This window comes from Mauremys mutica, chromosome 12 (assembly GCF_020497125.1).
Source record: "Mauremys mutica isolate MM-2020 ecotype Southern chromosome 12, ASM2049712v1, whole genome shotgun sequence".
Taxonomy (NCBI): Eukaryota; Metazoa; Chordata; order Testudines; family Geoemydidae; genus Mauremys; species Mauremys mutica.
In genome coordinates this window covers 40,720,615-40,734,551 of record NC_059083.1, presented here as the reverse complement: position 1 = coordinate 40,734,551, position 13,937 = coordinate 40,720,615, and the positions used below count along the sequence as shown (strand labels likewise).

Genomic DNA, 13,937 nt, shown 5'->3' with positions numbered 1-13,937 from the left:
CCCCACGGGCAACATCTTCCAGCCAGGGAAACCCCACAGCCGGCCCCTTCCCTCGCCCGGCCCAACCCCTCCCCCAGGCCATGGGAAGTGGATCTGGGCTTGGCTCCTGCGTGGGGGCAGGACAGTGGGGGGATGCTTGGAGGTGTAACTGGGACATGCGGGGAACAGGGGCCATTACTAATGAGGCTGGGGCAGTGGAGAGGGTGGGGGCATTTCCCCACTTCCTGCCCCCTCCATCTGGGAGAAGCTGCACCAGGGGCCAGTCCCAGCTCACACCAGCACAGCGCGCCTGCACTAGGGGTTTGCACGGGGGCACCAACATGGCTGAGGCACTGCTGTGCCAGGGGTCATAACCCCTCCCCTCACTGGGGTTATGGATCAATAATTACAGGGACACTGGGGCAGGGGAGCTGGACTCTGGGCTCCCAGGTGGAGCCCGACCCACTGGGCTGCAGAGTCATTCTCACTCCCACGCTCTGGCCCAGGTCCATGGCAGTGTTTAGACACAGGGAGTGTCTTCAGCAGGAGAGATTGAGGGAGCCCCACGTCAGACACCCAGAGCCCAGCAGTTCCAGCCCTCACCTGAGGGGGGGGGGAGACCCACATTCCAATTCCTGCCCCACATATCACAAGGGGGGATTGAACCTGGAGCTCCCAGCCGAGGGCCCAGCCACTGGGCTAAAGGCTAGAAGGGAAGCAGTGGCATCTTCTTCTGTTTATTCAAACCATTCAGCAAACTCAATATGGACTTGCAAAGTTTCAGTCGATCCAAAATAATATATTGCAGCAAATAAACTATTTGTCCAAAACATTTCACCTAGCTCTACTTCAAACCTATCTGAGCAACTTAGGAGCCCAAACCTCAGTGACTTGCAGTGAGTGACTGTCAACATCCCCAGGAACGCAGAGTTATGGGCTCAGGACATCGGCTATGAAACAACCCAGAGCTGCCGTTAAATTTGCCCTGGGTAGGAAAATTCCCCACCCCCGGCAGCTCCTGATCTCACCGCAAAAACCAGGCTGAAAATGGAGTCTCGGCTCCAGCCTGAACTCTCTGCTCAGAGTGATTTGTCCCCTGGACTCTGCGAGCAGCACAGACCCTCTGCAGCTGCATCTAGGCATCTCTCAGAGAGTATAATGGTCACCGAGACCATCTCAGAGCCCCAGGGCTCAGGTGTTTTCATCTAACAACAGCACCAGTCACCCTCCTCACTCTCATTAACCGGCCCTGGGTCAGACAGGCTGAGAATTTCACACCCAGACTCTGGAGACACTTTGGGTTCGTCTACACAGCCCACGGCAGCAAGTCTCAGAGCCGGGAGAACAGACTGAGGTTTGTGGGGCTCCTGCTATGGCGCTAAAAAGAGCCGTACAGACCTTCTGGCTCAGGGTGGAGCTGGGGCTCTGAAGCCCAGGGAGTAAGTGGGGGCTTCAAACCCAGGCTCCAGCCCCAGACACAACATCTACACAGCTGTGTTTAATGCTGTAGCACAAACCCCACAAGCCGACGTTTGTCCCCCCGGCTCTGAGACTCACCCAGGAGGGCTGACAGAGCAGCACGACACAGACACCTTCTGTGCTTGAGGGACATTCACTCTCCCAAGCTGGTGTCTGGAGGGCCAGCAACAGCCATGGGTGTTCCAGCTCCCATTGCTGGAAGTGCCCAGGCACCCACAGCGACGCACTGAGGAGGGCCAGTGACTGGAAAGCGTCACCCTGACCCACTGCAGACAGGGCTGGTCCAATGCTGTGCACTGACTGTGGGCAGGACGGGCACATAAGATGGGGCTGCCTCCAGGAGCAAGGATGGGGAGACTGGCCTGGTTTCCCAGAACACTCGGGGAACAGGGGAGTCCCAGGTTATTAAATACAAATAAATGTACCCCATGTACCATGGGGAGGTCAGGCCCAGGACTGTGGGAACCCCATTTTGGGCTGGAAAGAGTGAACCCCTCCCTCCCAGGATTAATTTGTTTTGACTGCAGGGAAAAGGGACACATAAAAAGATGCTGCTCTACAAGAACTTTGGATTTGGGGCAGAGGGGATCTGGGCTGTTGCTATGGGGCAGTGAGAGTTTCTAGTACTGGTAAAATGGGTTGCTAAGAAAGCAGGGCCTGGGGTATGAGCTTCAGAGGGAGAGGCCAGTCATGGGTTTCAGACGTCCCTCTGCTTACCAGGGATACCTTAGCCTCACTCCCAGATTCAATGCCTGGGAACTGGGAGCGTTTGAGTAGCTTCCCCCAAGAACCTGAACTGACTCCCTTGGAAAATGATCCAGCCAGCAGCTCTAGGGGACAGCCGACTCTCTGGGCCGGGGGAGCTGGGGCAGAAGCTAAATGTGATTCAGCCTTTCTGGCGGTCCCAGGGGAGGGGTGTGACAAGAGCTCTGAGAGGGCTATTGAACAGCTCTGTAATTTGTGGTTAAAATGCTGACCCAGGGACCAGCAGATCTAGGCCCAACTTTGCCACAGCAGGGGGGAGTCAGGATTTGTGGTCCCTGGGAGGGGACCTGATGGGAGGCTTCTCCTCTTTCCCTTGGCAGCAGGTGTGACAGTAACTTACATTTCTTACTGGTACTGTCCTATGGCAACTGCCCCTTGGGGAGGGGGCTCAGGGCAGGGGGTTGGGGCAGCGCCGCCTAGGGACTGTGTGTGCTGGCTTGGGCTGGGGCCTCCCCCCTCTGCCCGTGGCTGTCTGGCGCTGGGGCCAGGAGTCATGAGGGAGTGGTTTGGGCTCCTGTGGGGGAGGAGAACAGAAGGGGAGGGTTGGGCCGCCCATGCCCAGCACCGCCCAGTGTAACCCTGCTGGCAGCATCCAGAGCCCCGCCCCCAGCTGGCCAATCTCTTACTGGTGCGCTGCACCGGGGCACCCCGGGTCACTTTCACCTCTGCTTGGAAGTAACTTTAAGGACTTGTCTACATGGGGAAAAGCCCTGAGTAGCTAGTGCAGAACAGCTAATCAGCACTGGCTGCCTGTGCAGACACTCTGATTCCATGCTAAGAGTGCCCTTGTCTGCTTTGGGTTAATCCCCATTGGAAGATACAAGTGCAGAATATTCCACACTAGCTACTCTGGGCTCTTCCCCATGAATTCCCCACGCTGAGAAGCCCTAAGTGTGGGGACAGGTTTAAATTCCTTGTTCCTCACCCCAGCAACCCTTCTAGAGCCACCAGCTGCCCCTCTGCCCTCCACCCACTCTCTGCCACTGCACCCAGCAGGCTTGGATAAGCTCATCAGCTGGATGTTTCTGCCAAAAAAGGGCCAGGATTGAAATAAACAATGGAGTAACTAGAGGCTATAAAATAGCAACAGAGAGCAGTTAACCAATTATCTGTTTGCACCAGCTCCCCCCTGCCCCCAGCAGGTACCCTGGGGGTGTGTGAATAACCAAGCTCCTCAAAGTTTCACGCAGACAATGACATTGTGCCCCACCCCTTAGATATTGTGAGAGCTGTAAGAGGACTGAGCAGCAACCAAGTATCCCAGAGGAATGGGTCTGAGAGTGTGGCAGTATCAGTGTTAGTTACCTGTGTATCCCTGGGCTCTGGTGAGTCCTGAAATAATCAGAAACGAAAATTTACACAAACGAAATGCAGACTCAGCAAGTCACAGACTCAGCAAGTCACACACTGTGAAAAACAAACAACACAGAACTTACCCAGTTCTGCCAGAGGGTCCATGGGAACGATAGGAGAGAAAAGGGGGAAAAGAACATAAATGAATCAACAGGAGAGATTCTCAGTAACAAAAGTGCCCAGTTCTAACCCCACATTACATTGGCTTCAGTGGGAATTTTTCCTGAGTAAAGACAGCAGGATTGGGCTCTTAATCACTAGCTATGACTTCTCTTTTATTTCATCTGATCCTGCAAACCCTCCTCCCAGAAACCTGTGGAGATTACTCATCATGAGAGTCAGGGGGGCAGAATGGGGCCATTAGAATCATAGAATATCAGGGTTGGAAGGGACCTCAGGAGGTCATCTAGTCCAACCCCCTGCTCAAAGCAGGACCAATTCCCAACTAAATAATCCCAGCCAGGGCTTCATTAAGCCTGACCTTAAAAAACCTCTAAAGAAGGAGATTCCACCACCTCCCTAGGTAACCCATTCCAGTGCTTTACCACCCTCCTAGTGAAAGAGTTTTTCCTAATGTCCAACCTAAACCTCCCCAACTGTAACTTGAGACCATTACTCCTTGTTCTGTCATCTGCTACTACTGAGAAGAGTCTAGAGCCATCCTCTTTGGAACCCCCTTTCAGGTAGTTGAAAGCAGCTATCAAAGCCCCCCTCATTCTTCTCTTCTGCAGACTAAATAATCCCAGTTCCCTCAGCCTCTCCTCATAAGTCATGTGCTCCAGCCCCCTAATCATTTTTGTTGCCTTCCACTGGACTCTTTTCCAATTTTTCCACATTCTTCTTGTAATGTGGGGCCCAAAACTGGACACAGTACTCCAGACGAGGCCTCACCAATGTCGAATAGAGGGGAATGTCCCTTGATCTGCTGGTAATGCCCCTACTTATACAGCCTAAAATGCCCTTAGCCTTCTTGGCAACAAGGGCACACTGTTGACTCATATCCATCTTCTCGTCCACTATAACCCCTAGGTCCTTTTCTGCAGATAAGGGGCCCACTTCTTTCCCATTGCTCCAGTCATTGTGTGCAGGGATGGTGCAGACTGGCTGGAACCAGGCCATGGACATCAGAGAATTCCCCTGCCGTGGGGAGAGCTCAGCCAGGGTAAAGCAGCATAGCTGGCTCCTGTGTCAACTGTTCCCCCGCCATCCTGGTGTAGGGGGAGTGTCAGGGCTGGGACTGAGGGGCTGGGGTGTGTGTGCTGGGGCAGAGCAGGGCACATCACCAATTCTCAGGGACCACAGCCAGCTGGAGTGAATCAGAACAGCCCCTGGGGCAGCCTGAGAACCAGGAAGCCATAACCAGCTCCCTCACTGCCCCTACTCCAAGCAGGTCCTGGCCCAGCAGAGAACCTGGGCCTGTAGCTCAGAGAATTCTTCCTTCATAAGTGTCTCCATCATCTGGGTGATGTTGGGTGACCCCAAGGGGGTGCTGAGTGCCTGCAACTCCTGCCAGCTTCAGTGGGATCAGACCCATGTGCCTGGTCCTACAGCTCCTGTGTGTGGAAGCCAACAGGGCCGAAGCCTGCTCCAAGGAGACCTATATGTGCAGGAGAACATCCCTGGAGAGCTCACCAGGCTGGGCCCTATTGGTATAAAAGAATCATTGTTCTCGTTACAGGGTCTCTCAACTGTCAGTAAGTGACGTTTGTCTGTTTGCTTGTTAAGGGTATTTCCAAGGGTTAATGTTGTGAAAAATAAAACTGATAATATTCATATTTCAATACCAAAAATTTCCCATTCTTTATGTCTGGGTAACATCTGGATTTCCCCTTGTCGTATACGTTACCTGTCTCAGTAACACATTAATATGTTTTATACGAACACGTCTTTGCACACACAGCTCTGAGTGTTCCTTTTCCAATTTAAAGCATAATCAAAACTAGTACAAATGCCCTCACCTTTCACTGCCTCGTATTCCGCTGGAAAGTCAAAGACATCAGGAGTTAATGTTGAGTCTCAAAACTTAATGGGCAACAGTCAAGCTGAAAGCGACGTCTCCCTCACTGGTGATAAGAGTGCTTTGAAAGATTTGTCCATAAGGCACTAAGCAGAGCACAGCACAGGAGCCGGCTTCTTATGGCGAATGGACTTAAGCTGTCCTGCTCCAGCTGTTATATCTACTGTGTTATATACCTCAGATATTGGACAGGTTAAACCTGGCCCAGAAAGCAGGGCTTCCTGGCTGCATGCAGAGGTGAAAGTAAGCTGGTATGCCTCGATATGGTATACTGGCAAGAGCCAGTTTCCCATACTGGGTGGCCTAGCTTCCCCACCCCAGGGGGCAATTTAAAGGGCCTGGGGCTCCCAGCAGGGGCTGGAGCCCCAGGCCCTTTAAATTCCCACCAGAGCCCCACTGCTGGAGCCCTGGGGTAGGGCTGCGGAGCTCTGGGGGGTATTTAAAAAGTCCAGGGCTCCCGCTGCTTCTACCGCCCCGGCCCTTTAAATAGCTGCCGGAGCCCTGCTGCCGCTACCCCAGGGCTCAGGGGCTATTTAAAGGGCTGGGGCAGTAGAAGCAGGGGAGCCGTGGCCCTTTAAATAGTCCCCGGAGCCCTGGCTGCTGCTGCTGCTACCCCAGTGGTGGGAGGAGGTGGAGGAGTGGGGGGCACTTGCCTTACATGGTGGGCTGGGGCTGGCTCTGACCCCCTCAGCCCCATCCCTTCTGCCCTAGGTCCCGCCCCTTCTTGGGGCCAGAGCTGGCCGCAGCGTACCGGTAAGTCACTGGACTTACTTTCACCCCTGGCTCCACATCATTACTCATCTCTGGCCATGCCACACTGTTCCCTGAAACCCCCCACCCACCTGCCCCTCTTCGGCCCCCGTCCTCTGCACAGACACACAGACATTTAAGCCCCACTCCAGGCCATATCTCCATAGCCCAGGGCCAATCTCCTGCCCCACTGCACATTGTTATTTGCATTCCAGTAGCATCTAGAGGTCGCACTCAGGGCTGGGCCCCACTGAGCTGGGTCCTGTACACACATGGTCAGGGCCAATTGTGCTAAGTCCTGTACACACACACACACTGAGGGCTGGCCCCCACTGTGCTAGGTCCTGTACACACACGCTCAGGGCTTGGACCCACTGGGCTACATCCTGTACGCATACACAGTGCCAGGCCCCATGGTGCTAGTACCTGTACACACACACTCAGGGCCAAGCCCGATCGCGCTAGATCCTGAACACACACACTCAGGGCTAGGTGCTGTGCACACATTCATGCGTGGGCCCCACTGTGCTAGGTTCTGTACACACACACACACGCACTCAGGGCCAGGCCCACCATGTGCCCAGCCAGGAGAGATTCCAGGGGCCACAGCACAGCTGGGTTTGGAGGAGGGATTGAAGAGAGAAGGGGGCAGCTTTACTAACACTGAGGGGGTGTTTTTCTGTACATGGATTGGGTGTGGGAGAAAACACTGAGGTGTTTAAGGGAGAAGCAGACAGGCGGGTGACCAGACACCCCAATATTAGGGGCTTTGTCTTATAAATGCAACTATTCCCCCCCGCCCCTGCACAAAAAAAAAGTGTCCAGATTTTTCACACTTACTATCTGGTCACCCTACCTAGGCTACCAGGAGAAAAAAAAATAAAAAGCCCAGCAGCAGTACAGCTCCCCTGGGATGATGGCCCTGCTCACCCACCCCTGGAACCGGCCCCACATGCTCACCCCTAGAACCGGCCATCACTGGCAGGGGGAAGGTGGTGCCAATCACTGAGACAGGGTGGGACTAAATGTTGAGTTGAGGGGCCTAAAGGCAAAGACAAGGAGCTTGTGCTGGAGCGGTGCTGGAGGGGCCTCAGTGGAACTAAGTGGTGGAGGTGGCAGGAGAGACGAGCCTGAGGGCTGAGCCCAGCAGCCGGGCTTTGGGTGCAGCTGAGGGGACAAAGCGGCTGGCGTCAAGGCCGGGCAGGAGATCACAGCAGTGGAGGTTTGAGATGATGGAGTGAACGAGAGCCTGGGCTGTCGGGACAGACACAAGAGGCTGGATCTGTGACATGTTATACACGCAGGAGCGGGGAGACTGGGGTGAGGTCAGGATGTGGGGGCCTAGAGAGAGGCTGAGTCAGAGACAATGTCTAGAATGACTGGGCTGATGGAGATGTTGTTGGGGTGGCCAACACTGTATTTAAAAAATACAGGACAGTTTTTTTCTCCCCCCACAACCCCTGACCTGGGCCTACATCATGGAGTGGTTCTCCCAGCCAGTGCAAGGGAAATATCCCCCAGCCCCTCCCATAAGGAGACACCTCAAGCAGAGCTCAGACCCCAGGCCTCCCACTCCACTCTGGGCTCCTTCCAGTCAGCTCAAGCCTCACACCCATACCAGGACCACAATCCCTGGCCCACAGAAGGGGCAGAGATCCTGGTACCTAGCTCGGGGCAGTCCAGTGTGCGAGATGGGAGGCAGGGAGAGCTGTCATAACCCCCTGCTTTGGGGAGGACTCATGCTGTTATCCAAAGAGATGAAGAAACTAGGAAGTGGGGTGGGCTGTGAGGGGCCAGAAGAGCTTTGACCTGAAGTTGCCCTCTGGACATTGACGAGAAGGAGATGTCAGACAGGCTGAGATGTGGGATGGGAGGCCCGGGAACAGTCTTTAGCAGAGCAGGAGTTTGAGAGTCACTGGCATAGAGGTGGTATCTGATGCCGTGAGTGTCCATAAGAACCACTAGAGCCAAGCACTGAGCTTTGGGGGATGTGCTGTGAAAGAGGGAGACAGGAAGAGACCGACCGAGAGCGATTAGGGAGGCAGGAGGAGAACTGGGAGAGGAGGGAGCTGTGAAAGGCGAGGATTTAATGGAGATAGGAGTGGTCAGACCCACCCACAGCAATTCCAGGCCCCACGGCAGAACAGTCATTGGGCCCCCAGGCATGCACAAGCTGCGCCCATGCAGACACAGTCCACCTGACATTTGAGCAGTGCTGCTGGCTGCGCTGTTGTGCACACTCTTCCAGCATGGCCAGGGCTGCCACATGCCCATCTGGTAGCGTTGCCAATTGTCTAATGACACAAACCCAAAGACCATTGCCATGCCCCCTGCCCCGCCCCTTCTCTGAGGCCCTGCCCCCTGCTCACTCCATCCCCCTCCCTCTGTCATTTGCTCTCCCCCACCCTGACTCACTTTCACCAGGCAGGGGCAAAGGGTTGGGGATGGAGGCTCTGGGAGGGAGTTTGGGTGCAGGAGGGGTGCAGGGTGTGGGCTCTGGGAGGGAGTTTGGGTGCAGGAGGAGGTGCAGGCTCTGGTAGGGAGTTTGGGTGCGGGGGGGTGCAGGGTGTGGGCTCTGGGAGGAAGTTTGGGTGCGGGGTGCTGGCTCTGGACTGGGGCAGGGGGTGGCGGTGCAGGGAGTCAGGGGGTCAATGCTTTCCTTGGGCAGCTGCCAAAAGTGACTGGCACACCCCTCTGGCAGAGGCTTCTAGATACGGGGGCAGGGGATACTGTGGGGGCCAGTGGCCTTTATGGGGAGCGCGGGGCTCGGGGAGAGAGGCAGGGGGTGGAGGGGTGGTTCACACACTGCCCATGAGGAAGGTTCTTCTCCTCCCTGTCTCTCACCTCAGTTCTGGGTGGCTTCTGTGCACGTCTACTGGATCAGGCCCCACGGCTGAGCTAGATGCTCCTCCCCCCAATTTATGTGTTGCCAGGGGCCCAGGTGGGAGATAGGTGCCCAAACATCTAGAGTGAAGCAGCAGTGTACTCTTGGTGCCCAGAGGCAGAAGCTTAGACAGTGGGAGTTTTATGTCGTGAGTGAATTTAGGTGCCTACAGGGGTAGGTGTCAGCCAAGTGGGGGGTTGTGGATCACGGTGCCTAAAACGGGGATTGAGGCTGGAGTTTAGGTGCCTAAGGCTCTTTGTAGATCGGGACCATAATGAGATTCAGAGATAAAAGCTGAGGGAGGTTGTGGAATCTCCATCATGAGAGCAGGTTAGACGAACACCCGCCAGAGATGGTCTAGATAATGCTTAGTCTTGCAATGAGTGCAGGAGACTGGCCTAACTGACCTCTCAAGGTCCCTTCCAGTCCTACGAGTCTATGATTAGTGTGGGGTTAAGGTGGAGAGGACGTACTTGTAATTTAAGGGTAAAGCACATTACAGGGATCTTGTAATTATCCCCAAACCAAGTGTTATAAACTCAGGAAATACAAAATTAAGTTTAAATTTAAAAGAAATCCAAACATGCCATGGTGTAGAAATGCAACTAAGGCACCTAAGCAACCTTAACTCTGCCCCATAGTAACTTTATGAGGGGAAACTTAAAAAAACAAACAACCCAGCGTGCCTTTAAAAATCAGTTTAATTTAATATAGACCCCCACACACACTGCTCTGCATTGACCAGACCTGTGCGGTTATTGTGGGGAGCTGCTACAGGCTGGAGCTGAGGTTGTGAGTGCGCATGGTCACATGAAATCCTGCCCCCTTCCACATTACATGGGCATGGAAGGGCCAGAACACGGGGGGTTCCCAGGTGAGGGATCCTGTTAAATACTGGACAAGTCTCTGTGGGAGCCAGGCTTGTGAGGCTCATGCAGTACAGACGTTCCCACTCAGGCTGGGACCTGGGCTCTGACACCCAGTGAGGAGGGAAGTGGGAGGTCTCAGAGCAGGAACAGCTACACTGCTAGATTTAGTCCTGCAGCGTGAGCTCCAGTCAGCTGACTCAGACTCTGAGACTTGCAGCCACAGGTGGTTTTTTGCACTGGACACGTACCCACAGTCTCCAGCAATGAGACTGACCGAGCTGGGCTGGTGTATTCAGGGCCCTGGGCTCAAGGTGCCATTTCTGTAATTCCCATGGGGTTTATTAGATCAAATGATCCCTTCCCCTTCAGAGCCTCTTTGTGTTAGTGCGAGCAGCCCCTGAGCTCCCTGCTTGGGCTCTGGTGTCGAGATAGAGATGTTCCCCATCACTCATTCAAACAGGCTGTAACTCCACCTGCTTAAATTGAGCTACAAGTGTTAAACTGTGACTCCACTGGCAGTAAATGGGACTTTCGATTGAGTCAAGTTGGCTTGACTGAGCTAACTCAACTGACATGAAGTGAAATGTTCAACCCATCAGCTCCCATTGGTCCCAGACACTGACCTTTCTGTCTCTCCATCTCAGATCGCAGAGCCTCTAGAGGGAGAAAAGGGAGAGAGATGTGATTCCCTCTGTCATGTTTATAACGGTAACCCCACAGCTAATGTAACTGGTCCAGACACTGACCTTTCTGTCTCTCCATCTCAGATTGCAGAGCCTCTAGAGGGAGAAAAGGGAGAGAGATGTGATTCCCTCTGTCATGTTTATAATGGTAACCCCACAGCTAACATAACTGGTCCAGACACTGACCTTTCTGCCTCTCCATCTCAGATTGCAGAGCTTCTAGAGGGAGAAAAGAGAGAGACATGAGATTCCCCCCATCGTGTTTATAACCGTAACCCCACAGCTCACATAACTGGCCTGGATACTGACCTGTCTGTCTCTCCATCTCAGATCGCAGGCTTTCTAGAGGGAGAAAAGAGGGAGAGGTGAGACTTCCTCCCGTTGTGTTTATGGGGATAAATATCAGTTAATGTAACAGGCCCAGATACTGACCTTTCTCTCCCTCCCATTCAGACAGCAGGGTCTCTAGGGAGAGAACACGGTGAGAGGTGATTTATCAATTCATAGATTCCAAGGCCAGAAGGGACCATTGTGATCACCTAGTCTGACCCCTGCATAACACAAGCTACCCCACAATAATTCCTACAACAGATCGTTTAGAAAAACATCTAATCTTGATTAAAAACTGCCAGTGCTAGAGAATCCACCATGACCCTTGGCCTGGGCAGTGGGTATAATAGGCTAGGAGAAGCTCAGCCTCCCCTGCCGCTGCTGCAGCCACCAGACCTCCGTTTGTGGGGTTTTGGGGGGAAGTTTTTGATTTATTATGCCCCATGCAGGTTCAGGGCGGCTGAGGAGGCGGTATGTGCTATTCAGCTTCCTGGGTTCAATAGGTAATTTCCCTGGACTGGAGATTACTATGGAACCCAGGAAGCTGAGTGAGATAGAACCCGGAACCTGCATGGGGCATAGCAAAAGTGTCTTCCAGACCTGAGCGGTGTTTTTCCCCAGGCAGTTTGGGGTCTGGGGAGAGGAGGCACAGCACAGCTGCAGATGACCTGGGGCAGCTCCAGGCAGGTGTGTGTGTGTGTGGGGGGGGGGGACTCGGGCCTTCAGCTGGCGTGGGGCTCCTCCAGGCATGGGGGGGTTTCAGGGCTCCAGCCGTGGGGGGCAGAGGGATCTCTGGGCTCCAGCTGAGGGGGGACACAGGTGGAAGAGGCGGAGCTGGGGCTAATGAACCCATGTCTCTCGATAAATTGTTCCAATGATTAATTAATAACAGCTGGGAAGATTTCACTCTGTTGTGTTTATGAGGATAACTCTACTGCCAGCTAATGTGATGGGCCCAGACACTGACCTTTCTCGCTCTCCTTATCCGATCTCAGGGTCTCTAGAGGGAGAAAAGGGCGAGAGGTGAGATTTCACCATCACGTTTAAAGCGCAGTTCCTGCTATTAACATAATTGTGCTGTAACTATGAAAGCGGGGCAGACAGACTGACAAACAAGACACACAGACAGATCTGTCTCAACATCCCTGCAGCCAGCAACCCCACTACCTGGGCCCTGTCACACTCCTGTCTAATCTGGTTGTGGAGGGGGGCTGGGTGGGGAAGAAGGTCTCTTTTTGTCCAGTTCCTTGTCTGGTCCCCTCTGTGCCCATCTCCTGAACAGCCCGAGCTTCCACCACCCCAGCTCTCTCCACCCCCAGCTCCTGACTGTGGGGATGGAGGATGGAAGTGAGCGATGGGAATGGAGCACTGACCTGGGCTGGGAAAGGGACAGGGTCTGATTGGCTACATTCAAGGCCAACTCCTGACCCTGTGACAGGTGCCTGTCCCCTGGTCCTAGTGATACATGGGAACAGCTCCCCCTAGGGCCTGGGCAGGTGGGGAGTGTCCCAGCTACGAACAGGGTGGAGAGACCTTTCTTTAGCTGGGTGCTCAGGTCAGCAGGAGCCAGGGACGGGGTGTGGATGGGCCCCTACAGGCGTCGCCTCTAAAATCAGCTCTTTCCCACTGGGAGCTCGTCCTTTTGGTGCATCAGCCCTGGGGTACCAACACTGCAGGAAATGGAGGTAGCGTCATGTCTGCCAGTCACTGCTGAGCACAACCTGAGTGAGAGCATCTTGTTCCCAGTGTGAGCAGTGACTCAGACCAGCCGTGCAAATCCTTAGTGTGTTTGTGTTATTACAGCATGCGAGCCACAGCTCACCAGTGCAGCTGGTGCAGAGAATTCTCTGAAAAGCCCCAGGAACAAGGCAGTGACAGTTAATTGTTCTGATTGTTTAATGCTTCAAAATGAGCCCAACAGAGCTCTCTCGCTCTCTCTCGCTCTCTCTGGGCATATACATGACTTTTACATACAACTCAAAATGAGTGTATCCCTGTCACCTAAACGTGTGCTCAACCCACATAATGTATCTGTTAACTAAAGCCACTAACTAAACCAGTCAAACTTGGTGCTGACAGAGTGTGCAGGTGACAGTTCTAAAGGTGCAACACCCAGTTCCAACTTTCACAAGTACAAAGCTCCTCTCTGCTTCTCTCAATTATCTGCTTCCGTGCCCACTGGGAAATCATTGGAACATCATTCCCCTTCCCAATTCTTCCGACACTAGTATATTTCTACATCATTTTCACAGCCCTTCAGATGAGAAAACCCTCTGGGTGGCACTTTCACAGCTGCCTTGGGAGTTTGCACACTAAGGCCTGGTCTACACTACGAGTTTATATCGAATTTAGCAGCGTTAAACCCAATTAACCCTGCATCTATCCACTCAACGAAGCCCTTTATATCAATATAAAGGGCTCTTAATACCAATATCTGTACTCCTCCTCGACGAGGGGAGTAGCGCTGAAATCGCTATTGACATTTCGGATTAGGGTTAGTGTGGCTGAAATTCGACGGTATTGGCCTCGAATCCCAAGCTATCCCACAGTGCACCATTGTGACCGTTCTGAACTTGGATGCACTGGCCAGGTAGACAGGAAAAGCCCCGCAAACTTCTGAATTTCATTTCCTGTTTGCCCAGCGTGGAGAGCTGATCAGCGCAGGTGACCACACAGAGCTCATCAGCACAGGTAACCATGCAGTCAGAGAATCAAAAAAGAGCTCCAGCTTGCACCGTACCAGAGGTACTGGATCTGATCGCTATACGGGGAGAGGATTCCATGCTAGCTGAACTACGTTCCAAAAGACGAAATGAAAAAACATTTGA

At 53.6% G+C, this 13,937-nt stretch overlaps 2 protein-coding genes across 3 annotated transcripts in view; both read right to left on the bottom strand.

Annotated features, from left to right (window-relative positions):
* Nucleotides 1–13,937, bottom strand: part of LOC123345197 (butyrophilin subfamily 1 member A1-like) — a 651,080-nt gene that overhangs the window by 98,820 nt on the left and 538,323 nt on the right. The window lies entirely within an intron of this gene.
* The window catches only part of LOC123345204 (butyrophilin subfamily 1 member A1-like), an 81,112-nt gene that overhangs the window by 3,357 nt on the left and 63,818 nt on the right, over nucleotides 1–13,937 (bottom strand). The window contains exons 6-11 of the mRNA XM_044981913.1: nucleotides 12,077–12,109; nucleotides 11,212–11,244; nucleotides 10,966–10,998; nucleotides 5,535–5,555; nucleotides 3,660–3,665; nucleotides 3,529–3,555 (exon numbers count right to left, since the gene is read on the bottom strand). Coding sequence (XP_044837848.1) covers nucleotides 3,529–3,555; nucleotides 3,660–3,665; nucleotides 5,535–5,555; nucleotides 10,966–10,998; nucleotides 11,212–11,244; nucleotides 12,077–12,109 — 153 coding nt within the window. The remainder of the gene's footprint in view (nucleotides 1–3,528; nucleotides 3,556–3,659; nucleotides 3,666–5,534; nucleotides 5,556–10,965; nucleotides 10,999–11,211; nucleotides 11,245–12,076; nucleotides 12,110–13,937) is intronic.